We start from the raw sequence: 26,806 nt of genomic DNA, 5'->3' as shown, positions 1-26,806 counted from the left end.
CAGAGAAGCTCCTTAGTGCCCGAGGGCTTGTGCACTTGGTATTCACAGCGTGAGAACTTCTCTGCTCCAGACCCTTGCCTAGGACACAGCCAAGCTGACTGCCTGGGCTCACGTTGCTCCGCTCTCCGTGATACCCACGCTGTCTGTCCTTGCCTTCTGTCCACCTCAGTAGAGCTTAGCAGTAATGAACGGATGTGTGTCTGCACGTCTGCTTCTCTTGTCGCCTGGCTCTTCTGTTCTCCACCCAGCACCTGGAACAAGATTGAGCATCACCAGCATGTAGCAGGAACAACGCTTCCTGTGGGCTCGACACTGATCTCAGGATAGGCTTTGTTGATTTTGTCAGTATTTTAAAAAACAAAGCAAAGCGGGTTTTGTTGCCCTTCTTCCTGCAGATTCAGGCTTTTGTTTAGGAGGAGAGAGAGGGTCCAGGCTCTGAGGTTTCAGCAGAGGCTGCTCCCCACCCCACCCCAGCCCTGAGCCAGGGCCGGTGCTCTCAGGGGTCTTCCCTCGTCTTCCCTGTGCACACGTGGGGGTTAGGGGGTGATGGTGTTGGATTCCTACAGAAAAATCCTTTCAGAGAGTGTCAACTCTCCTGCATCCCGAGAAGCTGATGCTTGAGTCTTGTCTCGCCGTGCAGGTGTTTGCATGCTCTCCAGATGTGTGGTTAGTTGTTTGCCTGGACACTTCAGCATTAGCTGGTATCCTCTTCTGTTTTCTTGTTGTTTTAAGGGTAGTGACGTTCTTTACAGCACTACATCTGAGCTGCACTGGGTAGTTCTAGGAACACGGTAATTTTGAGAAACTGAAATGAATTCAGAGGGCTAAAGTCAGAGGCAGAAGAGTGGGGAGGCTGGGGAGGCAGGCATGAGAGTGCTGGGCTGTGCACAGCAGCTCCAGGCCGTGAGGAGTTTCCTGTAAGGCTAGCCAGACCTCTTGTTTTAAACAGACATACATCAGGGTCACAGAAAGCTGTTAAGACCTCCCTGTGATTGAAGGAGAAAGAAGTGGATACAGAGATGGAGTTCTGCTGTGGGCGAGGTGAGAGATGACAGTGGCTCGGATTAGTGGTTGAGCTGGGACTGCAGGGAAATAGGCAGGTTTCAGAGAGATCTTGGAGGTGACATTGCTACCATTAATTGATTTGCTGGACATTGATTAAATGCCCTCTCTGCAAGGGTGTTGGAGCAGTGACTACAAAAGGCCTCCTTGCTGCCCTCATGGAATGCCTGTTAGGTTTCTGGCTTGAGCTCCTGCATGGATGGTAGTGCCATTTGCTGGGAAAAATAATGTGTTTGACACTACATTGGCAGGGATTACAAGTTAAGTTTTAGTGTTGAGTTAGAGGTCAATAAAGCATCCCTTTGTTAGACTAATCAACTTTTTGGTGAGCATCCAATTAAAGAAAACCTTTTAATGGAGATAGTGACATGTTCTTGAGTCTTAGTTGTTTATGAAATGACAGCTTCACTATAATTGTTCCCCATGAAACAGTGTCATGTCACAAATATAGTTTGGATCAATTAAAGCTAGTCCTTCCTTGATCTTTACTGAGGAAGAACATAATTATTGGATCTTATAGGTTATGTGGTAAAACTCAGATATACTCTGTGCTGGTTTGCCGTCTTTATAATCATTTGAAAAGTTTCTTATTTACAGTTGTGATATTTGTAATATGATAGTATATTTGTCTCATAATAATTGGCATCTGGGGAAAAATCATTGGTCTTGGATGTAACACTTTCACCTTCTATTCAGATTTGTAAACAAATGGAATCATTAATAAAAATGAAGACTAATGTGTACTAGGGTCTTACTGTCTGTCTTACCAGTACAGTCATCAAGTAGAAAATAGAACCTGGCTTCTGGAAGGACAGACTTTATTTGGGAGGATTTCTAGAAGCTCAGGGAAGGACTGAGGTGACAGAGAGTGTGCTGAGCCCAAGGCCTGCAGGTGTCCTGGAGGTCAGACCTCAGACGGAGAGTGGATGAGGCCAGGAAGGTGAGGGGCGAGGGACGTTGGCAGAGTGGGGAGGGGCGGGCAGAAGGGACGGACGCCTGAGTGCGTCTTACCCGATGGCTGGTCCCTGGGAACTCAGGGCCTGTAAGAGGAGTGCTGAAATCTCATGGTTTGATGTGTTGTCAAATGACTTGAGTGAATCATGTTCCATGGACTTCTGTTGCCTCAGTGTGAAATTCAGTATTTGCGCTGGATGCTTTGAAAGGTCTCTTAAGTTTATTAATTGGGAGATATTTAACTATTACAGACGTGATGTAAATGTGGCTGTTTGAACACTCATTTTTATGCTCTCCTTGAAACCTGCAAAAATGAATATAAATGAATGAAAACGGCACAGACCTATGAAGGTAAGAATGGGCGTGTAAGGCAACGTTAGTTAAACGATGTTAGTAAAATTTGGTGGTTGCAAAATAAATGGATAAGTGGTGATGACTTAGGAGACCAGAGAAAGCAGAATCCTGACCTTGCAGGGGAGGAGAAAGCAACTAAAAAGATGCTTATTAGTGTGGAAAGCCTCGAGAAGACTCAGAAATTGTAAATAACAGTTACCGTGGAGCTACACTGACGGGGTAGAACTGACAAGAGAGGACGTGGTGGAAAGTCTCTGCGTGGAGGTTATTAGACCCCTGGAGCTCTTCCCAGCTGAGCAAACCTGGCATCCATCCTTCTCACCCTCGCAGGGGATGGGAGATTTCCTGAGAGTCTGAGCCAGAGACGCTTTGGCTCTGAGGCCAAATGGATGGAGCTCAGGGCTGCCGGGAGGTGTGCACTGAAGATGAGGGAAGTGTCCCTTTCAGTAGAGGTCTGTGTGCGTCATAGCGAGATTCTCCGTGTTCCTCCTCCTAGGAAATTAGGGAATTCCTATTCAGGGAAATGCCTAGCACGAGAGAAGAGAAATGCAGACATTGATGTTTGAGTAGCTTTGGGTGATAAAACCGGGCTGCTTTGTCGCAGTGAAATTGTTACATGCGGTTGTCAGATTGCACGCATGTACAAAAGCAGAAAGTCCAGTTAGCATTTTAGCTTCAATTTAAAAATTTTAAAAACAAAAAGCAGAGGGTGACCAGTCATGTGAGGAAAAGCCATAATGTAGCAGGAACTAAATTCTCAAAATGTAAAGGGTAAGAGGCATTAGTGAAAGACACGCATACTGCTCCTAGAAGCTCCCCGTGTGGGGGTGGGGCACCTAGTGCCATTACCAGCCTCAGAAAGATAAGAACTCACATCACTCCATAAAGTATTCTTAAAATGTCATAAAGAAGGAACGAGTGTAAGAAAATACTGTTGGTAGTTACAACATTTGATCGCAGAAATGAGAAAAAACAGTGGGTGTGTAGGAAATATAATTAAATCTCCCTGAAAGTAAAACAGAGAGATGAAGGAAGGAGGAGGATAAGAGAAACTTAGACCCTACTCAGCAGGCCCAGTGTCCAAATAGGAGAACTTCCAGAAAGAGAAAGCAGAGGAAATGGGGAACAAGAATAAGGTAGAGTGGGTTGAGACATTGATTTCTTTCCCCCACTTTGTAGTATTATTTGATATTTTAAATTCTGTACATTTCACCTGTATAGTTTTTAAGTAATTTACTTAAATTTTAAAAAGCAAAAAGTAATTACATGTAAAGGTTAAAAATAGAGAATTTAGTTTTTGTTAAAGACCTATAAGATAGAAAGCGGACAAGGAAAAAAGTACCATTTTGATTTTTTTTTAAAGTACATATTTCAGGAAAATTGCTTCAATTACCATAGAGACATTAGAAATGATTTTGTCTTAAAAAACAGCAACTGCCCAGCAGTGGTGTAATTCCTGGAATGTGGCTGATACCAAAGCTGCAACTCCATGAGTTTGTAATCAACGATCTTGCCAAAGAGATGTTTCTCTCTTGTTAAACAGGGCTGATTTCCTATTTGAAAGCATGCAGGATTCTTAATTACCATAAGGCTTTTAAAAGTTATGTAAAATTCCTAATAATAATTAGTTCATTCAGTTGTATCTATTGTCTATTATGTGCCATGCATTATTTTAAATTATTTATTTGTGTGGACCCATTTAATCCTCAGAGTAGCCCTGTGAGGGGAGGTCCTGTTGCCATTTATGATTCCCATTTCACAGATGATACCAGGGCCTGGTTGCCCTGAGCCAGGGTCTCAGCAGAAAAATGGGATAGCCAGGTTCTACAGTCCTCAGTCTGTAGTACTCCTGATTGATTCACTGCTGCTCTGCTTGTTGAGTAGATCCCTAGGCACCTAGGCTGACTGGATGGGTGCACACCCAGACCAGCACTCAGTGCTGATTAACGAAGGCTAAGTGCTTGCCAGGGGGAAGGACGTAGGCGCTTCGTGGTGCCTGTTAGAGCACCTTACGGGACACCTGGGATTGTTTCCCCCAGCCTGCTCGTGGTTGGTATTGAATGAATGGATGTTGAAATTGTCAGGATGGCAACTGAGGAATTCTGGGAGTTACCTTCACTTACAATTACAGGAAATACAGTCACCACTGGAGTGACTTGTTAGGAGGAAATACATGTTTTCTTAAATTACATATTTTTAGCCCTATTTTATGCAGTTTGTTGTAGGGTGGTGCTGTAGCCGGAACTTAAATTATTTGTCAGTAGTCAGTGATGTGCAGCACACTGCAGTACCACTGCAGTGTCTCCTAAAATTCAGGAAATAAATCGCTTTCTTCAGATATGAATATTACAAATTGTTTCTTTTTTTATTTTTCCTAGTTCAACTTTGTGGGAAAACTTTTGGGGCCACGTGGAAATTCTCTGAAGCGTTTACAAGAAGAAACCTTGACAAAAATGTCCATCCTTGGAAAAGGCTCCATGAGAGACAAGGCAAAGGTAAAGGTTTTTGGAAACGATGGCTGCTGCTTTAGTCAAGTTACATAATGTACTTTCAGATCAGCCACAGTGTGAATACGTATTACATAAAAGCTAACTAGGGTCCCAGGTGAAATTATACAAAGATACTACATATGGTGATATATTTGTGACGCTATTCAAAAGTTGGATCACTCAGGCCAGTTTCAGAATATGTAGTATCTTAAACCAAAATCTGTGACTATTACTCTAATTTATGGAGTGAAATAGTAGAAGCAATACCTTCTAGAAAGTGCAGTTTTATTGAAATTATCATGAGGAGAAAAGTTATCTAAAGTCTCAGCATCACTATTTGCATTTTAGGTTAGTTTCTTCAGGTCTTTTTTTCTATGCCTGTGTTTCATATTGTTGAGTTTTTAAAGTATATGCTTTTGTTTTCTCTTTTTGCCCTTCTTTTGTTACCCCATGCATTTTTTATCAGGTTAAAATTGATCATAAATGTTTTGTTCATTGCTTCCTAACCTGACACATAGTTGTTCTACTTGGATGTATTCACATGACTGCCTCTTAATAAACTAAAATTACTGAATTATTTTTATTGATCACTTTCTTAAATAAAACAATTCTAAATGAAATGTTCACATTTCATAATGTGGTATCACTTATGTTGTCCTATTATTATTTTGTTGTTCTCTCGTTATTAAAAGATTTATATTACTGAGAATGAAATCCGCTTTCAGTTATCACTTTCTGCAAAATGTTGAACAATTATTGTGTCAGAGAAAAAGCATATTTAAAGAAAATTCAGTCTCCTTACAAAAAAGTCCGTCTAAACAATAGCTTTTATAATTAAAAAAAAAAAGCCACCATTTGTTTATTTAAAAGCCACTGTGAGTCAGGTACTCTGTGCACCATCTTACATGCATTATTACTGCATGTTATTCTTGGAAAAATGATAACAGATACATAATATTTTTCTTATTTTATGTCAGAAAAGTGAGATTCGGAGAACCTAAATCTATTATCCAGGTTTACTAGTGGAGTTTATATTACTTTATTAAAACATGGCTACATATCACAGTCATATGAGATATTGTTTAAAAATAGAGTCCCATGCCCCAGCCTGTTTCAGTAGAACCTCAAAATGAACTTTCAGTAGGTGTTTAAGGGATTCTGATGCATGCCAGGTCAGCTGAACTGCTCACAAAGCATCACTGTCGACAAAAGATGTTCCTCTGATTCCCTGACTCACCTGTTCTGGCATGAGGAGAACATGGAACCATATATGGGTCGGTTGGTCAGAGACTGTGTGTCTTACTGGAAAGTGTCCCATCTTTGCTGATGTCTTAAGTTTTCAGGAAGGCCATCTGATAATGAAGTCCATGATATGACCAGTGAAACCCATCAACTTTGAGCTGCTTGTTTGTTATTAAGGGCCTTCCTTGTTGAGAAGCAGTGTTTTGTGCCAGAGATCAGGGAGTCCACAGATGGTTTTACATGAAGAAGGGAGCAGGGGAGGCAAGTTCCTCAGCCCCCCAGAGGGATGGCCAGCAGTCTGCTGGTCATTCAGCTGTACATGCCCAAGCTTCGCCTGGTCTTTTGGCTCCAGCAGCCCGTGGCCACAGCAGGGAAACCTTCTAGGATACTTCCGGCTCTTTGGGCCTTGAACTGATCATGTCAAGTCCTGAGTCTGCCATTTCCATCTTTGAACTCTTCAGTGCAGTAGAAAGAGCTCATTTCGCCCCACCCTGCCCACCTCGTCTCCTTCTCGCCCATCATCCTGTCCCATGTGGTCCATGGCTCACACCTTCAGAAGCGTCTCCCTGGCAGCAACCACAGTGATCGTCTCAGCGACACATGTGTCCCATCTGCCAGGCAGTAGTCAGATCCTCACTGCCTAACTTCATCCTTTTTATTGTTCATCCTTTTTATTGATTTTTAGTCTATAGAAGTCCTCCATTAATAATGTTTATTTCTAAAGACATCTCCATTCCCTAGTATTACAATCTCTTCCTTTTAGATTTTCATAGTGTTCATCATTTAAGTTCTAATGTGAACATAATTCATTTTCTTCTTGTACTTGCTATTTTGATAAAATTGTAGGATTCATTAGTGACATGTATCAACTGGTTATGTAGCATAATAATCACTAAAATGCTGTGGTCTCTTGAGCCTTCAGTTTGTGCCAGACATGCTGAATGTTTGGTGCATATCATCTATGTTATAGGATAATATAATAATTAATACTCTCATTATGTTATAATAGTTATCATTACTATATTTATCATTTGAGCGCTTGTTTTATGCTAAGCAGAATTCTAAAGACTTCTGATGTCTTTTGAATGACTCCAACACCTTTATTACTAATAATTCCTAACGACTACTATGATGGCTACTTTATTACTATAACAACCCTTTGAGTAGTAGGTACTACATTATTATTATTCATTTTAAAATCACTTCTTCAAGATAAAGATAAAGTAACCTGACCAGTTGTTGGATTTGGGGTTTAAATGCAGAACTCAATAAAGCCTATGTTCTTCCCCTAAACAGAGCATTGCCTCTCATCATAACCCAAGAAGAAACCCAGTGATAACTGCTCACTCTGTGGAGTTGCAGGACAGTTGTGGTTATGATCAGAAAGCCTCCCGGTTCCAGCTTCAGTTTGTAATAAAAATGAAAATGTTTGCCTGTGAATCAACAATTATAATCTCATTAAAAGCATTAGCTTGGTGCCATTATTAGAAAAAGATTAGAAATGTTTACTTCAGTAGTTCATGTTTTCAAAGGTGAACTACCGGGCATAGAATCCAGTTTTTAAGACCTCAACTTTGAAAGTCAGAGTGTCAGATCAAATAATGAAAATATTCTGATTAGGACAAGAACTAGTCCGCCATTGGCATAAAGAATAGTCCTTTTCACAGTTGACAGATTTTGAAGGAAATGCATAGGTAGCTTATATTTGCTCTCCCTTCAAATAATTTTTTTCTTGACTTTCATTCTCTGGTTCACTTTCCATAAATGTGAAGGAAACTAGCATTTCCTGAGTACCTGCCCCACACAAGGCAGCGTCCTGGGCACTATGTACACCATCTCCTCTGCCAGCCTTTACCCAAGCTGCCTTTTTAGTCATCTCAGTGGGCCTGCACTCATATACATTGTGAGAGTTTCTCAGTCGTGTCTGACTCTGTGACCCCGTGGACTGTAGCCTGTCAGGCTCCTCTGTCCAAGGGATGTCCCAGGCAAGAAAACTGGAGTGGGTTGCCATTCCCTTCTGCAGGGGATCTTCCCGACCTAGGGATCAAACCTGGGTCTCCTGCATTGCAGGCAGACGCTTTACCGTCTAAACACCAGAGTGTTTATATACATATGGTAGTTTAGTGGTGGTGATGGTAGTGGTGGTGGTTTAGTTGCTAAGTAGTGTCTGACTCTTGCGATCCCATGGACTGTAGCTTGTCAGGCTCCTCTGTCCATGAGATTCTCCAGGCAAGAATACTGGAGTGGGTTGCCATTTCCTTTTCCAGGGAATCTTCCTGATCCAGGAATCGAACCCAGGTCTCCTGAAGTGCAGGCAAATGTTTTATCAACTGAGCTATGAGGGAAGCCCTGACACCAAACTGATTTTGTGAATTAAGTGTTGGATTACATATGATCTGTTCAGACTCACACCCATATTGACCAGCATGGCTAAAATTCAGGTCTGTCTGGCTCTAGGTCCCCTGCCCTTTTCATGCTCTGTATTTTGATTGCATTTCTTCATGAGAATTCAAATTAGTTAACTAACAAAAGTTGAAGCCTAGATCCAGGGTGTGTGTGCCTCTTTGGCCCCTTGGCTAATGCCAGGACCAGCAGGTGCTGTTGCCAGGAATCCCTGGGCCCTCTCTCTTACAGGGTAGGTTTTTTGGAATGGCTCGCAGGGATTCCTGCCTTTTGGAAATCTCTCCAGTTGTAGGTTCCTACTAATCTTTGTGTGTCTGTTTGACCTTAATGTTGAAAACAAAGACTATTAGAAGAATCAGATTCTGTAATTGTTGCTCTAATGAAGGCTTGTTGAAAAAGCTAATGGAGCAAAGTTAGTGGTCCGTTTATGATCTGAGTCCCCCCCACCCCCCGCCCCGCCTATTTTCTTCCCCTGAATTTCATTATATCAACCAATTTTTTAAATGTTTCTCATAATGAAATAAAATCTTTAAAAAGTTTTCATTTATTGTATTCAGTATTTTTCTCAGATAGAGTGTAGGGCCTGGCATGTGGAAATATTTTTTGAATGAATATATGAATGACCAATGAACATAAAAAGGAATAATATTTATCTACTCATTCAGAAATATTCATTGAGCATCTGCTATCTACCAAGCGCTTTTCTAGACAAAGAAGCATGCCGTAAAACAAGACAACCATGGGCTCTGCTCCATGGCAACCACTTGAAATGAGAGAGATTAGAAGATGGACCAACACTGAAGTATTTTAGATAGCGGTAAATGCACAGCATAACCAGCACAGACGCAGGCCTGGTTGGGTGGCCAGTTTGAGGAACACAGAGGAGTTCTTTGTGGTGCCTGGGGGGATGAGCCAACAAGGCCTGGGGTGGTGGGTGGTGGGGTGAAGAGAGTCAGCTGGCAAGCGTGGCCTTGGCTAGACAGCAGGAGGACTCCTGGGCCAGAGGCAGGACTGGAGGCTTCCTCTTGTGCAGCAGGAAGCCTGTGGAGTCTCCCTAAAGGCCCTGGGAATGACAGAATCATGTATATGTTTTAAATGTACTTCCTTGGGTGGTGTTTGCTGCTGAGTGAATCTTTAGGACCACCATGTGTGAAATAAACTTGGTAGTTTTTCTTTTCTTACAATGACACCGTTTTAAACATGAGTTTTCTTTCTTCAGGAGGAAGAGTTGAGGAAAAGTGGAGAAGCAAAGTACTTCCATCTCAATGATGATCTCCACGTTCTCATTGAAGTTTTTGCACCCCCAGCAGAAGCCTATGCCCGGATGGGACATGCTCTGGAAGAAATCAAAAAGTTCCTCATTCCAGTTAGTACAATGTTTCTTGATAATTAATTGGCACTTGAAAGTCCTCCCTTTGTTTTAATCCTGGATAATTCTTATCAGTAATTGTTATTTTCATAGTACTTAATCTGCTAAAGTGTCCCTGTGAACTACTTGGCATCATATCTTCGTTTTCTGTGAGGCTAGGGATTTTGAAAGAGGTGAGGCAATACAGCTCAGGTGACCCAGCAAGAAAGGTGAAGAGCAGTCAGTGGTGTGTGTTTTGGGTCGCAGGTCCTAAGCCTTTTTGTGACACTGAAGTCATCTCACAGGTTTGTTGGTATGCAGCATGAGCTTGTTGGTGCTGGCTGCGAGCCAGGCTCTGTGCTTGGAGCTGGAGTGAGATGAGCGCAGCCCTGACCTCGAGGCTGTGTGTTTAAGGGAAGGGATGGATACAGACAATCTCTGTGTAGCATGATTAGGGTGATGGACACGATCAGACGAGCATAGAGAGGAAGGGTGCCAAGCAGACATTTATGTTTTGTTAACAATGAGTGGTCTTTATAATCCTTTTCAGACACCTTGATGTTGCTGAGAATCTGATAATTTAAAGAGAATATACCCCTGTTTCCACTACAGGAGTTAATGTAGGCCTTCTGTATAATTTGCATGTTCTAGATTTTAAAAACAAAAACTTGGACCTGTCTAGACTAAAAAAAAAAACAAACAGAAATTGAACCTCTTCAGACGGTTTGCTGTAGAGAAACTGTCGCCTCCACCAACAGCTGTCTGGGGTCAGATCATGCCCAGTAGATGCAGCAGACTGACTTGCAAACTGCAGCCTGTGTCGTGATTACATTATCTGTGAGGAAACTGTCATATTTGTAGGGGAAGCATGTTATAAATCATGACTGCCTTGAAAAAAACAGGGCATAAGATTGGATTAAGTACTTTAATTTGGGAACTTAATATAGTTAACTTTTTATTGGTTCTGTCAAGCCAGTTAAGATGATCCTATTATTCATTTAGTTTAAAAACAAAGTTTTTGAGTGCTTTCTATTTGATAGACACCTATAAACCAATAAATGACATAGTCCCTGCCCTTATGCGGCTTATGTAATGGGAGAGACAGGTTAGAATCAGATATTGATATCAGTTCAGTTCAGTTCAGTCGCTCAGTCGTGTCCGACTCTTTGCGACCCCATGAATCGCAGCATGCCAGGCCTCCCTGTCCCATCACCAACTACCGGTGTTCACTCAAACTCAACGTCCATCAAGTCGGTGATGCCATCCAACTATCTCATCCTCTGTCTCCCCCTTCTTCTCCTGCTCCCAATCCCTCCCAGCATCCGAGTCTTTTCCAATGACTCAACTCTTCGCATGAGGTGGCCAAAGTACTGGAGCTTCAGCTTTAGCATCATTCCTTCCAAAGAACACCCAGGGCTGATCTCCTTTAGAATGGACTGGTTGGATCTCCTTGCTGTCCAAGGGATTCTCAAGAGTCTTCTCTAACACTACAGTTCAAAAGCGTCAATTCTTTGGCGCTCAGCTTTCTTCACAGTCCAACTCTCACATCCATACATGACTACTGGAAAAACCATAGCCTTGACTAGACGGACCTTTGTGGATAAAGTAATGTCTCTGCTTTTCAATATGCTATCTACGTTGGTCATAACTTTCCTTCCAAGGAGTAAGCATCTTTTAATTTCATGGCTGCAGTCACCATCTGCAGTGATTTTGGAGCCCCCCAAAATAAAGTCTGACACTGTTTCCACTGTTTCCCCATCTATTTCCCATGAAGTGATGAGACTGGATGCCATGATCTTTGTTTTCTGAATGTTGAGCTTTAGACCAACTTTTTCACTCTCTTCTTTCACTTTCATCAAGAGGCTTTTTAGTTCCTCTTCACTTTGTGCTATAAGGGTGGTGTCGTCTGCATATCTGAGGTTCTTGATATTTCTCCCGGCAATCTGGATTCCAGCTTGTTGCTTCTTCCAGCCCAGCGTTTCTCATGATGTACTCTGCATAGAAGTTAAATAAGCAGGGTGACAATATACAGCCTTGATGTACTCCTTTTCCTATTTGGAACCAGTCTGTTGTTCCATGTCCAGTTTGAACTATTGCTTCCTGACTTGCATATAGATTTCTCAAGAGGCAGGTCAGGTGGTCTGGTATTCCCATCTCTTTCAGAATTGTCCACAGTTTATTGTGATCCACACAGTCAAAGGCTTTGGCGTAGTCAATAAAGCAGAAATAGATGTTTTTCTGGAACTCTCTTTCAGCGGATGTTGGCAATTTGATCTCTGGTTCCTCTGCCTTTTCTAAAACCAGCTTGAACATCTGGAAGTTCACAGTTCACGTATTGCTGAAGCCTGGTTTAGAGAATTTTGAGCATTACTTTACTAGCATGTGAGATAAGTGCAAATGTGCGGTAGTTTGAGCATTCTTTGGCATTGCCTTTCTTTGGGATTGGAATGAAAATTGACCTTTTCCAGTCCTGTAAATGACTGTAAAATTGCAACTCTGACAAGAGGAAGGAGGGGTTTACTCCCCTCCTGGTCACTCAGTGTGGACTGGCGAGTGCCGGCTTAGCCAAGCAGGAGAGACTGTTTCCAGAGATGGCAGCGGCAGACCTCCACCCTGTCTCTTTCCATTCTTCCACCAAGACATGGGTTCCAGTGTCTTTCATCTTGAACCTGAGCAGGCCAGAAGACTCTCTTGTCTATCCCAAAGTCACAAAGAATTTCTGTTGTGTTTTCTTCTTAACGTTTTATAGTATTAACTCTCTGGTTTACGTCTGTGATCCACTCAAAGTTAATTTTTGTGTATGGCATTAGATTTAGCATCTAAGTTTACCTTTTTCTATGTAGGTATCCAGTAGTCCCAGCACTATGTGCTAAAAAGACAATTCTACCCCTGTTGGATTGCCTCTGCACCAGTAATGAAAGTTAACTGCAGATAAATGTATGAATTTATTTTAGGATTCTCAGTTCTGTTCCATTGATTAATGTACCTGTCCTTATGCCTGGACCATTCTCTTAATTAGCTCAGCCTTAGAGCAGATTTTGAAATCCAGGTTGTGTAAGTTCTGCAACTGGGTTCTTTTTCAAAGTTGTCTTGTCTTTTCTGGCTGCTTTGCACTTTTATGTTTCTTTTACATTTAGCTTGTGGATTTCTACCAAAAAAAAAAAATTTCTTAGTGTTTTGATACTATAGAACCTGAAGATCACTTTGGGGATAATTTCCATCTTAACAGTATTACATCTTCCTGTCCATGAACTTGAAATTGTCTCTCTGTTTTTTCAAAAGATACTTAAAATTTTTTCTCAGCAGTGTTTTATTATAGTTTTCAGGATCCCAGTCTTGCATTTCTTTTGTTAAATTTTGTTTGTAAGTATTATATACTTCTCGATGTTACTGTGAATGGAACTGTTCTTCTAAATCTCATTTTCAGATGGTTGCTAGTGTATAGAAATGGAATTGCTCTTATTTGACCTTGCTGGATGTGTTTGCTAGTTTCAGCGTGTGGGTGCCCACAAGGACATGTGATCTGTGAATAAAGAAGCTTTACTTCCTTTCCTATCTGATGCCTTTCATTTTTTATTAATTTTATTGTCTTCTTTATTGCACTAACTAGAACTTTTTCAATGCTTTGTTGAATAGACATGAAGATGGAAATCTTTTTCTTGTTTTCAGTCTTTTACTAGTAAGTGTGATGTTAGCTGTAGGGTCTTTTTTATTGCGACCCTTTATCATGTTGAAGTTTATTGCTAGTTGTTAAGAGGTTTTTTGGTTTTGTTTTTGTTTTATTGCAAATGGGTGTTGGATTGTGCCAGATGTGTTTTTTTCTGTCCATTGAGATGATCATGTGGTTTTTCTCCTTTATTCTGTTAATCCTAGTGCGTTGCCTAGTTGCTTTTCAGATGTGAAGCCAACTGTGCAGTCCAAGGTTAAATCCTACTTGGTTTTAGGATTTAACCAAGCTGATATATAGTCCCTTTTATATGTTGCTGGGTTTGGCTTACTAGTAGTTTAAGGATTTGTACATGTATAATCATGGGGGATATTGGTTTGTAGTACAGTATTTATATAGACTTTAACACACACATTTATTATTTTTGTGCTGTTCATTTCTTTATGCAGATAGAATGGCCATATGATATGATGTTGCTTCTTTTCAGCCTGAAGGACTTCCTTTAGTCTTTTTTGTAACATAGGTCTGCTAGCAAAATTGTTCTTTTTTTCCTCAAAATGTCTTTATTTCACCTGTATCCTAAAGTTTAGTTTACAAGCATACTTTTTTAAATTGCAGTTCATTTTACTATGCTTCAGAGATACTATGTTCTTTACAAATTGAAAGTTTGTGACAACCCTGTGTCAGGCAAGTCTGTCGGCATCATTTATCCAGTAACATTTATTTACTTCATGTCTCTGTGTCACATTTTGGTAATTCTTACAGTATCTCAAACTTTAAAAAAAATTAATTTTGTGTTTGTTATGGTGATCTGTGATCAGTGATCTTTATTACTACTATTACTACTGGGACTCACTGAAGGCTCAAATAATGGTTAGAAGTTTGTAGCAATAAAATATTTTTTAATTAAGGTAGGTACATTTTTTTAGACACAATGCTATTGCATGCTAATAGACTATAGTATAGTGTTAGATATAACTTTTCTAGGCAATGAAAAGCTAAAAATTTTGTATGACTTGCTTTATTGCAATATTTGCTTTATTGCAGTGGTCTGGAACCAAACCCACAATATCTCTGAATTATACCCGTATATAGTTTTTGGTTGGCGGTTAGGTAGTAAAAGACCATTCATCTGTTTTATAGCCTCCACTATTTTTGATGGGAAGAATCATTAATTATTTTGTTCTGTACATGATCTGTTGTTTTTCTCTTGCTGCTACTCAGACTTTCTCTTTGATTTTCAACAATTTGACTTTGGTGTACATGTTTATCTTTCTTGTTCATTAAGCTTTGTGGATATGTGGGTTTATGTCTTTCTTCAGATATGGGTAGTTTTCAGCCATTGTTTCTTTAGATTTTTTCCCACCTTACTCTTCCTCCCCTACCCCCTCAACCTCTGGATTCCCATTATGTATATGTTGGTACATTTGATGGTGCCCCAGAGATATCTCAGATTCATTTTCCTTCATCGGCTTTTCTCTGTTTTTCAGAGTGAACACTTTTAGTTGACTTACCTTCAAGTTCACTGATTCATTCTTGTGCCATCTCAAATCTTCTGATGAACTCCTCTGAGTAACTTTGCATTATAGTTATTTTGGGTTCTTAAAAATCTTTTTTTGCTAGTCCAGATTTGGGTCCTCTCCTGGAAAGTTTCTTCCTGCCCTGGGTATGGGTGACATTTTCCTTTCTTTACAGGTCTCTTAGGTTATTGGTGAGAAAACTACATTTTAGGTAACGTTTTGTGATGAATCTGATTCTGATTCATTTTTTCCCAGAGGGTTGTTGTTACACGTTTTTTCTTTTCTTCAATAATTTAGTTGGACTGAAACTGCAGTCTGTCTCCTTCATGGTCTAAAGTTTTGTTAATTTTTTTTTCCTCAATATTATTCTTAAGCCTGGCCTTCTAGGAGTTTTCTCTGAATCAGCATTGCTGAGAGATCGACCAGTGAGTTGTCAGAGGTTGTGCTCGAAACCTGTGTCTGTAGGGCTTTCACCTTCTGCTGATGGAACTGGCTGTCACTGGGGAGTATACTTCCCGTCTGCCCCGGGTTTTACTTTCTGCCAGGAGTCCTTGTATCCCCTTTGCGTGGACACACACTCACTGTCAGGCAGAGAGCTATCAAAGCTCTCCATGGCTGGTAAACTTCTGGCTAATGTGCCAGTCTTTCTGTTTGTTGCTTGCACCACCCCAAACCTGATGTTTAGACTTGCTGACGGGTCTTCTCTGGTCATTCACTACCAGCTGCTACTGATGTTGACGGTGCTGCTGGGCATGAAGCTTTTTCATTTCTTTGAAGCTGAGTGAACCTCCTTCTTCCGGTTCTTGTGGTTTACCATCCTAGTGGAACCCAGCATCATCTGGGCTGGGAGGAGGGATGGAAGCATCCCCAGACAAAATCACCACAGGCTCCCACCCGTCTTAACTGAGACTTAGCAGTTCTTCACAAACAGATTTATTGTATTTTCCATTTATTGTATCCCTTCAATAAGTTTCCAGAGTCCCAAAATTGTTTTTAACTGTTCAGTCAGCTTTTATTGTCGCCTTTTATGGAAGGGCTTTGATAAACTCCTCAGTTACCCTGGAAGTCCCATGCTCTCTTGTAACCTTTAATTATTTTTAATAGGTTGTTTTGTACCTTTGTCCATGTAAGCATATGCAAAGTTTTGCTTCATTCTTTTTAATGTCTGCATAATATTTTATATGCATGTTTCAGAATTTATTTAATTGGTCTTCAAATAATGAAGATTTACTTCTTAGATTATAATTCAAACATTGATCCCTTGAACATTAACCTTGAACATAAATATTAGCATATTTTGGCAAACATATCTGAAGACTGCATTTCTGGCAAAGAACCCACTGAATTTTTAATAAATTACTTTTAATGATTTTATTGAAAAACTTTTTCCAATTCTCCAGGCTAACGCATTTAAATAGATTCTAAATTTACTGACTAGAGAAATCCCATTTACACATATTTAATTAGAATTGTAATCCACTTTCTGCTCTTCACAATTGATGACAGTGTTGGTGTTAGTGTTATGATAGTTTCACTTTTCAGATGGGGAGTTGAAGTGATAATTTAGTAATGACTAGTTTAAAATGTAAAATTGTAACAATAATTTAGTCTGTAAGCTGCCACCTATGACTTGGTTTCTCTACTGATTTAAAAGCATTTCAAAGACCAATAAAATTGTAGCTACAGTGTGTATATCTATAGTGTCTTGTGTGACATCAGAAGAAACAGTTACCTCATGTCTAAAGAAGTTGTCTAAAATTACATAGCTGCTCCTGCAGTTGGTGAAATTCAGGCTAAACCTCAGATGTGATTGACTTAGATTCTATTTTTTTGTTTGTTTTCCCTCCTAACTACATTGTTTACTTTAAAATTTACTTTCACACGGATGATGTTTAAAATAAGCTTTTAATTCTACTTTTTGTGGCACGATTGTAAATTACCTAACTTTACTTAGAGCAAAGCTTTTGCTTATTTTTTTTTTAATTTTTAATGTATTTCTAATGGGGCTCCAAAATCACTGCAGATGGTGACTGCAGCCATGAAATTAAAAGACCCTTACTCCTTGGAAGAAAAGTTATGACCAACCTAGATAGCATATTCAAAAGCAGAGACCTTACTTTGCCAACAAAGGTCCATCTAGTCAAGGCTATGGTTTTTCCAGTGGTCATGTATGGATGTGAGAGTTGGACTGTGAAGAAGGCTGAGCACCAAAGAATTGATGCTTTTGAACTGTGGTGTTGGAGAAGACTCTTGAGAGTCCCTTGGACAGCAAGGAGATCCAACCAGTCCATTCTGAAGGAAATCAGCCCTGGGATTTCTTTGGAAGGAATGATGCTAAAGCTGAAACTCAAGCACTTTGGCCACCTCATGCGAAGAGTTGGCTCATTGGAAAAGACTCTGATGCTGGGAGGGATTGGGGGCAGGAGGAGAAGGGGACGACAGAGGATGAGATGGCTGGATGGCATCACTGACTTGATGGACGTGAATCTGAGTGAACTCCGGGAGTTGGTGATGGACAGGGAGGCCTGGCGTGCTGCGATTCATGGGGTCACAAAGAGTTGAACATGACTGAGCGACTGAACTGAACTGAATGGGGCCTCAGTTATGTTCTTTTTCCCTGAATCTGTTTTTAACCACATAAAATTTTGTGTCCTGCTTTCTAACACTTTTCAATAGGGCCAATACTTAGCATTTACATAGTACATTTTATTTAGAATGTACTTTGCAAATAATTTATTAATCACACATTTTTAGTAAAATGGCAAGGAACATGTTGATAGGCTTATTTTAAAGCAGTTGAAATAACTATAGATTCACATGACTTCTGAGGTCATGATACCCCAGATAAGTTAGAGAACCTGTTTTTGCAGTCAAATCTAGACTCAGACCTTAGCCTTTCTTGCTAATGGTAATCTTCATTTACCTTTCTTCCTCTTACTCTGCAGGTTTTAGCTGGTTATGATGTCAACTTCATTTTTGATTGATGTCCATATTATTTTTCTTACTTCACAATGCTTTCTCCTACAAGTTGTTTTTTGCACTCTACTTTTGAAAAGTAAGGAAGAGAGCGTTTGTTTTTTAGTCACTCAGTCGTGTCCAACTGTTTGTGACCCCATGGATACACCACGGTTCCCTGTCCTTCATCATCTCCCAGAACTTGCTCAAACTCATGTCCATTGAGTCGGTGATGCCATCCAACCATCTTGTCCTCTGGCATCCCCTTTTCCTCCTGGCTTCACTCTTTCCCAGCATCAGGGTCTTTTCCAATGAGTCAGCTCTTCGCATCAGGTAGCCAAAGTATTGGAGCTTCAGCTTCAGCATTTTATATTTTAATTCGAAATAATTCAGGATAGTGTCTCATCTGAGTCTTTTATTCATACTCAGATTTGCTTTGTTTCTTCTATCATCAAATCCTTCCTTCTTCTTCAGACTGTAGTCCTTCTCTCTTCCTCTTCGTAGCAAACAACTGGGAGAAGCTGGCTCCTTTACTGTATCTGGGACTTGTTGCCATTCATTCTTCATTCTACCTGAATGAATTCTAGCTCACTCACTGTTCACCAAAATGATTATGAAGTCAGTACTGCCTTTGTAGTTAGTGAGTCCCACAGAGTCAGTGCCTGGCTTCTCATTGACGTGAATGCAGCACTGACTTGCGGTGGCTTTTGTAGCGTGATCACCTACCTGTCCCTTGCGGGCTCTCGCCGCACCTTCCTGTCGTCTTTGTGAGGTCCTCCCCCTTCTGCATGTTGGTGTTCAGAGCCGTGTCTTCAGCCCTTCTCTCGCTATGTGATGGTTCCCACACAGCCCTGCCTGCTGCCGATGTTGTCTACAGATGGATTCTCGTGAGAGGTCCCCACAGCCACTTGCAAGCTCAACTGTTCTTAAGGAGCACTCAGCAAAGAGAAAATGAGCCAGTTGGGAAAACCAGGCCTGCTGTCCCTTCCCAGTGGACTTACGCAGGACTCGTTGATTCTCCCAGCAACACCATGTGATGACACTGGACTGTTCGTTCGAACCAGGGAGGCTCCCCTGAACCTTGTGTCCAGGGATTTTATTTCAGATCAGTCACAAAGGTGTGCAGTGCCCCTGACAGATGCTCAGAGGCCAGCACCACAATCCCCCTTTCTGAGCCACAGCCAGCATTCCCCATTGATCATGTTCCTGAGACAGATTTATCTGGCTGAGTGGGTACACCCTGACCTCAGGCCTCAGGCACATGGAAGTAGTCTTAATAGGCAAAACCCGCAACAGATTCAGAGGTTCTCTGCCGAGAGCCTACCATGGGCCAGCCTTGACGACACACCCTCCTCTGTAATGTGTGGGGCCTGTGTAACTCTTCCTTGCCCACTTCTATATCCCTCTCTTTGACTTCTAAGTTTCCATTTCCTCTATCTGATTGCTATAGAATATCTCAATTTTTATGTACGATAGACCATTGCAGACTCAACCTGCACAAAATTGATTAAATTGTTATTCTTCTTGTCTTCCAGAAACAAATCAGCATTCTTAACTTTGCTCTTATACCCCCCATAATCAATATATTGCCATATCTAATAAAATTAAGCATTATAAATAACTCCATGTCTACCTCTTCCCACCCTTCCTGCCACGTCCCTCCCTACTCCAGGTCATCTTTACCACATCCTGGGATTACTTAACTACTTCCACCTCACGTTTCTGCCTCCAGTGGGTTTTTTTACCCCCTTTTATTATCTTTTTTGAGATATAAATCACACAGCATAAAATCTACTCATATGAAATATATGATTCAGTATATAGTTTTTAGTATATTCCATAGTGCTGCAACCATCAACATAGTCTAAGTTAGAACATTTGTAGTTTTTGTGGCAAAAAGTAGAGGGCCCACCTTATTTTTTTTGATGTGGATATTCAGTTGTTGCAGCACCATTTGTTGCAGACTGTTGGAGAATCAGTTGACTGTACTTGGTATCCTTTGCTCTCAGTTTTATTTCATTGATCTTTATGTATTATTTAAGTCGGTATCATACTGCTTCGATTACTGTAGCTTTACTGTAGTTTTTCAAATTGGAGCATACAGTCCTCCAACTTTGTTCTTCCTTTAGATAGTTCTGGCTATCCTCGATTCTTTGGATTTCCATGTAAATTTTAGGATCAGCTTGTCTATTGCTGCAAGAGGCCAGCAGGAATTTTAATAGGGATTTCCTTGAGTCTGTAGATCATTTGTGTATGTTGTAGGGGGTGGGCAGTTATTGTCATAAAAACAATGTTGAGTCCTCCTGTCCATGAACATGGGGTATCTTTCCTTTTACTTAGAGTTTTTAAAATGTATTCCAATATTACTTTGTACTTTTCAGTGTACAGATCTTACCTTTATTTTGTTAATATACTTCTAAGTATGCTATTCTTTTTGATGCTACCCTAGATGGGATCTTTTTTTTTTTGTTCTTATAATGCTTATTGTTAGTATAAAGAAATGCAACTGATTTTTGTATATTAATCTTGTACCCTGCAACTATACTAAACTCTTTTATTGGCTCTAGTAATGTTTTTGTGGATTCTTTGTGTTTTTCTATGTATAGGATTATGCCATCTGTAACCAGAAATTATTTTGTTTCTTCTCTTCCAATCTGAATACCATTAATCAAAAGTGGCAGAAGTATATATCCTGTCTTATTCCTGGACTTAGCCTAACACTTTCCGTCTTTTACCTTAAATATGGTATTAGCTATGGGTTTTCTTAGTTTGTTGGGTCTATAATGAAAGTATGTTGGATTCTTCTGTCAAATTTTTTCTTGGTATATTAAAGTTACTAAGTGATTTTTGTCCTTTATTCTGTTATTATGGTGTTATGTTAATTGATTTTCACACGGGTTAAACCAAGCTTGCAATCCTGGTCTCAGTCCTGCTCAGTTCTTGTGCACATTCCCTTTTTTTATTGTCCATGCTAGTAGACTTGGCTTCCTAACACTTTTTCAAGAGCTGTTGCGTCTGTATTCCTGAGAACACTCTTTTGCAGATTTCTTGCAATGTCTTTGGTTTTGGTGTCAGGGTAACGATACTTACTTCATAGAATCAGTGAGGAGATGTCTCCTCCTTTTTAGTTTCTGGAAGTTTGTGAAGGGTCACATAAATTCTTTTTTACCTGTTTGTAGAGTTCTCCAGTGAAGCCCCACAGACTTAGGCTTTTCTTGGCAGGACTTTAAAAATTTTTTTTAGTACTAATTTAGTGTTTTTACTTGTTACTAACTGTTCGTGTTTTCTATTTCTTCTCCGTCAGTTTTGATGGTTTGTGTCTTTCTTGGAATTTGTCTGTGTCATCTAAATTATCTAACTTGTGGGCACACAGTTGTCCATAGCATTTCCAAAATATAAACCTGAATATGCGGCTCCCTTTCTTAAACAATTTCTAGCACCATAATTTCCAGACATTTGATGTTCTATTTAAAATGACTTAAATCTGTGCTTGATTTGGTTTCTGCTTTCCTTTCCACTTTGAAGACCACTCCTCCACTCCAGACTGTCTCTTGTAGTTTAGCCATATAGCACTTCTTTCAGTTCCCTGGACACACTTTTACTCTGGATTTTAAAATATACTTTTCCTTCTGTCTAGAATACTTTGCAGCATCCCTTCTAGTAACTGGTTCACTCACCCTTAGATGATATTTCTTGTAGAGAATCTACTCTTAACTGTCCATGGTTGAGTTAGATGGCCTTCCTTTTTGATCATATAGACCTGAACTTTCTTTTGATTGTAAAACAGACCACACTTGTATTTATTACATGTCTTTCTTGACAATTATTGAATGGAGTTGGCGATATTATTAAGGAAAGGAAAGAAATCGAGGATAACTCCCAAAGTTTCTGAGTTGAATATTTTGAAACTAATGTAAGAGCAGGTTTTCAAGAATAAGATGATGTGTTCAGTTTTGGAAATGCCGAATTTTGCAACTTGAACAATATCCAAATGAATACGTACAAAGAGAGTGTGTGCGTGCCCTTCTTAGTTTTGGTAAAGCTGCCGTGTTGCCTCTTTGTCTTCCTCCTTTCTCCTGTCAGACTGAGTCCTTGGCTGTAGGAACCATGCGTGCTCCCCTGGGTTTTGTTAGCTGGCACATCATTTATGCTTAGTAACTACAAGTTGACTGAGTTGTAAATAGTAACGCCCATATATCAGTTACATGATATTTTAATTTTATTATAAATATTTCACTTGGAAAGTATGCCCAAGAGAAGGAGTTATGGCTGACCATAGAAAATTTTAGTTTAGGGGAAAAATACCGTTCGGTTTTTCTCTTTACAATGATTCATTCATATATTTTCATTTCAACAGACTCAAATCTTATTTTATCTTTTTAAACTATTTTTCATACACTTTTTCTATTAAAAATTGTTTGCTTCTTGTCCTAAATGCTTTGCTCTCTTCCGTCTTTTGTGTAGGACTATAATGATGAAATCAGGCAGGCACAGCTCCAGGAATTAACATATTTGAATGGTGGTTCCGAAAATGCCGATGTCCCAGTGGTTCGAGGGAAACCTACCTTACGTACAAGAGGTGTACCAACCCCAGCAATAACCAGGTAGGTGTGATTAATTGACTTGCCTTGTTGTTGTTAGAATGGGGTGTCATGGCAACAGTTTTCCTGTTTTCTTTATTAACAGGTAAGCAGGTCTATCAGTGTGTTGGTACAAAGTCTGTGGGAATGCTTTCAGGCAATATGGTATCATATTAAGAGTATTCATTTGGACTGCAGTATTCTTGGGCTTCCCTGGTGGCAGGAGACATGGGTTCAATCCCTGGATCAGGAAGATCCCCGGATGGAGGAAATGGCAACCCGCTGCAGTGGAAAAAATCCCATGAACATAGGAAAAATTGGAAAACATAGAAACATTGGAAAATTCCCATGAACATAGGAACCTGGTGGGCTAAAGTCTGTGGGGTCACGAAGAGTCAGACACAATTGAGCGTGCACATTCCTGGGCTTAAATATGACCTGTGCCACTTACTAGCTAATGAATGATGTTTATTTAATCACTCTCATTTTATTAATCCCTTAATTCTTTAAAATGTAAGCGATAGCTTTGATGCACAAATGGACATCGTGGAAGCTTGTGCTTCCTTTTGAGTGCAGATGGTATCAAGCTAGTTCTGTGCCACGCCTCCAGTGGTGAGCAGTGTCAGGTACCAGGTAAATGTCCCCATGCCTGTTCTCTTTTTATTTCATGTAGCTGCTCTGTGGTATCTGATACTCCGCATCTCGTCCTCATGACCCTTTTAAACATGAAAAATGTTTTAATGAATTATAAGTCCGTTGTAGCAAACTGTAGATAGAGATATGACTCTTGAACCTATTTGAGAATTATTTTTAATTTTTTAATTTTTGACCTCGAAAGAACCCAGTGGAAATTAGTCACACAGATTTTTTTTTTTGCTAGTGACTACATGTATTTTTTCAGGTAGATTTGCATAAAATAATTTTAAATAGGCTTATTCCATATAACCAAGTGCATTTGGAGGAATAACAAGTCAGTTCCCCTGGGCGGGGGGGTGTTGCGGATCAGCACACTGTCAGAACAGTTACAGACAGGTGTTATTGCAGTGTAAAATAAACACAGACCTGGGCATGGCACCAGGTGGGTTTTCTCTATAAAACAGGCTAATAATAATAGGATTGCTGCAGATGATTTAATGAAATAATTTATGTAGCTGTTCAGTAAATGGTAAATCTCTTTCATTTCCATTTCTCCTGTTAAATAATTTACTTGAAATCATAAAAATTTACATCTTTGGTATATTAGTTTCCTGTGGCTGTTGCAGTCAATTACTACCAATTTGGTGGCTTTAAGCAATAAAAATTGGTCACAGCTCTGGAGGCTAGATGTCTACAGTCAGCTGAAGGAGGCCACAGACTGAGTGTTGACAGCTCTCCCCCTGGAGGTGGTAGCAAGAATCCTTTTCTGGACCCTTCCAGCTTCTGGGCCTGTGGGGAGTCCTCACCTTAAGGCCATATCTGCTCTCTCTCCTTCCCCTTGTCTTGCTCAGCGCTGTTGGCCTGCCTCCTGATGGGGAGCGCGTGCCTGTATTTAGAGCCCACCTGGAGTGTCACACTCGCCAAGGCCCATTTTACCCCTTGGATGGAGAGCACAGAGCACAGGCAGGGCCTAGCTTTAGAGGGTGCTCTGTCCCCAGATCAGACCTCTCATTGTACTGTCTGGCCGTCATGTTTTCAGTTACATAGAAAATGTTACCTTATGAACAGGCAGGAAGGCAGAAACTTTCTGTTTGGGGAGTGTAATGTCTAGAGAAACCCCTCCATCCACCCAGATGAAAAAAAAAAAATATTCTTGATGACAACATATGCGTTGCTTACCGTTTTAAACTTTTCCATTGCCTTGGTGGCTGATATTCTTGGATAGAATTGCTGTTCAGTTCACAGGTCAGAGCCCGTGGTTTAGTGTACGGAGTCATGGCTGGCTGTGCTGACTGAGCCCCTTCATGAGGGTGCTTCTGGATGCCGCTTTCTCCCTCCGTGTGACTCCATGGCACCACGTCTTCCAGACACTCTTGTTAAACAGGATTAAATTCATGTTCCTCTAAGAGGCATGCAGTGCCCTTCTGTACTGTTCTTAAGACCTGTCTCCCGATTGGTCTCTATTCATTGTTTTGCTGTGTTTCTTGTGTTTAGCACCTAGCCCCACCACTGGGTGGACCTGTGTGCTCCCTGCCTCCAGACCTTTGTTCACATTGTTCCTGCATCTGCAGTCTTCTCTCCGCCGCTCACCTGTTGAAATCCTACTTGTCTGTGCACCCCAGCTTACTTCAACAAGCACTCACAGTGCGCCCACTGCTGACAGTACTTCCTGAGCATATGACAGAGCTTGACTAGGTTAAGCCTCACCAACAGCCCTGTGAGGCGGGTGCTGTTCTGCTCGTCACCACGTCACGGATGAGGACAGCGGGCAGGGAACCTGGGGGGAGTGTGGGCAGTCTGGTTCTGGAAACCTGCCTCTCCCTCTCTTTGAGCCTCCCCTTCAGTTTTCATTCAGAATCTTGTTTTTTTCTTCTACCCAGTCTTCCCTTGCCATTTTTCCATAGAAATTTCCTTCTGTCACTTTTGTTATATTTTAATTACAGCACAATTAATGCAAACTACGATGAGAAATTTGTATTTTTACTACTTTTCCTCATCAGATCATATGGTAACTTGCTGTAAGTTAATATTCATCTGACAGAATAAAAGTTAATTGATACAGAAAGTATTAGGGTAGAAAATTGCAAAAATCCTAAGAGTGAGATTGATTAATACACAAAAAGGTACATGTTATTTTGTAAGGTTAGCAAAATTGGTTTTCAGATTATGCTTTGTCCTTTCTAGTGGCCAAAGCTGAGGAGAATATAGTTATAGAATTCACGATGTCTAAATGTCTAAAAACAGTCACAAAAGGAAAGACAGATGTGCTTACTGCATCCTCGCACTTTAGTCCTGGGACTGTTGGAAGCTCCTTGCTGGATCTTCACCACACCCAACCCCTTGGAAGTCATTTTAATTTTCGCTCTAAAATTATCCATAAATCTGCTTTGCTTTGATCCCCTTTCTCGTTCTCCATTCCAGCCAGATTGGTCTCCTTTCTGTTCCTCAAATAGGCCAGCCCAGTCTCTCTCCATGTCCCTGGCCTTCCTTCCTCCTCCCCAGAAGGCCTGTCTGCAGTCACCTGCCCACCCCTTAGCACCTTGCTGTCAGCACACCCAGGCACCTTTCCGAGAAGCTTTTGCCGTCTCCTTGTTTGAAAGGGCCACCCTGTGGCCCAGAAGCCAGTCCACACACCCTCCTTGGTTATGTAACAGCATTTATCAAACTGAATTTACCTTTCTGACTTGTTCACATTTTCATTGGTGACTCCTTGCTGCTGCTACTGCTAAGTCCTTAGTATAATGTAAAACCTTAAAGGACCTTGTGTCTCTAATACATGGCATATAGGACTCAGGAAATAAATGTTGAGTGAATTCAGTACATTTGCAAATTCCTTAGACTCTTCTGATGAAGTGTTGACATTTACAGTATTATTAGTGTAGTTCTTATCTGCCACGTGACTGATTTACTGTGGGAGTCGCCTGTTGGGACTGGTCACACGGATGGCACCACTGGGGAATGTCTCAGTGGAGCAGGTCTTTCCTGGAATCTTCTTGCATGTTCCCCACTGTTCTCACTTTAGGATACATTTCTGCTAAAAGATGTAAATGATCTAAAATTAAATCCCGCCATAGGGAGGAATCCTTACTTTAGTACCTTTTCATTCAGTTTCAAATGAGAGGACTAAACTTACTCCTTTCTTACTAGGAGATAAGCAAGTTGCTTTTTTTCCAGTCTACCCTGTACCGACTGTGACACGTCACTTCAGTCCTTGCAAGGACCCCAGCAGAGAAGTGTCAGGGAAATTAGGATTGACGCCACTCCAGGCAAACTTTTGTTTAGTTTTATGTTTTTCTCCACAGGGTTTCTACCCCTTGTTTTGCTGCTGGCTGGATATTCTGGGCGAGACAGAGCTGAGCCCTCAGGGATGCTCCCTTCCTTCCGCTCTGCAGAACTTTTCCACTCTGCAGAACTTTTCCACTGGCCTTGTCTCTGACCCCTCTGGCTCTTCCCCTGAGTAGCAGCAGGCAGTGCTCTCTCCTTGCATTTGGTACCAGAGACAGCAGGGGAAAAAAGTGAATACAGCCTATCTCTCTAGGTAGTAAATACACATTCTCCAGTGTTGGGTGCTACATGTGGTGGGTTTGTTTCAACTT

General features: G+C 40.8%; 1 protein-coding gene across 4 annotated transcripts in view; it reads left to right on the top strand.

Moving 5' to 3' along the window:
- The window catches only part of KHDRBS3 (KH RNA binding domain containing, signal transduction associated 3), a 161,576-nt gene that overhangs the window by 74,281 nt on the left and 60,489 nt on the right, over nucleotides 1-26,806 (top strand). For 3 of the 4 annotated variants that reach the window (XR_006060786.2, XR_006060785.2, XM_015097718.4), the window contains exons 3-5: nucleotides 4,749-4,865; nucleotides 9,724-9,870; nucleotides 22,459-22,598. Coding sequence is in view for 2 of the 4 variants with exons in the window: in XM_015097718.4 (XP_014953204.2) it covers nucleotides 4,749-4,865; nucleotides 9,724-9,870; nucleotides 22,459-22,598 (404 nt within the window). In the remaining 2 variants the exon portion in view is untranslated. Of the gene's footprint in view, nucleotides 1-2,267; nucleotides 2,368-4,748; nucleotides 4,866-9,723; nucleotides 9,871-22,458; nucleotides 22,599-26,806 lie in introns of all 4 variants that reach the window. The other variant, XM_042254053.2, reaches the window with a different exon arrangement.

Source organism: Ovis aries, chromosome 9, assembly GCF_016772045.2.
Source record: "Ovis aries strain OAR_USU_Benz2616 breed Rambouillet chromosome 9, ARS-UI_Ramb_v3.0, whole genome shotgun sequence".
NCBI lineage: Eukaryota > Metazoa > Chordata > Mammalia > Artiodactyla > Bovidae > Ovis > Ovis aries.
Note: the sequence above shows the minus strand (reverse complement) of the source record. Positions and strands in the feature narration are given on the sequence as shown.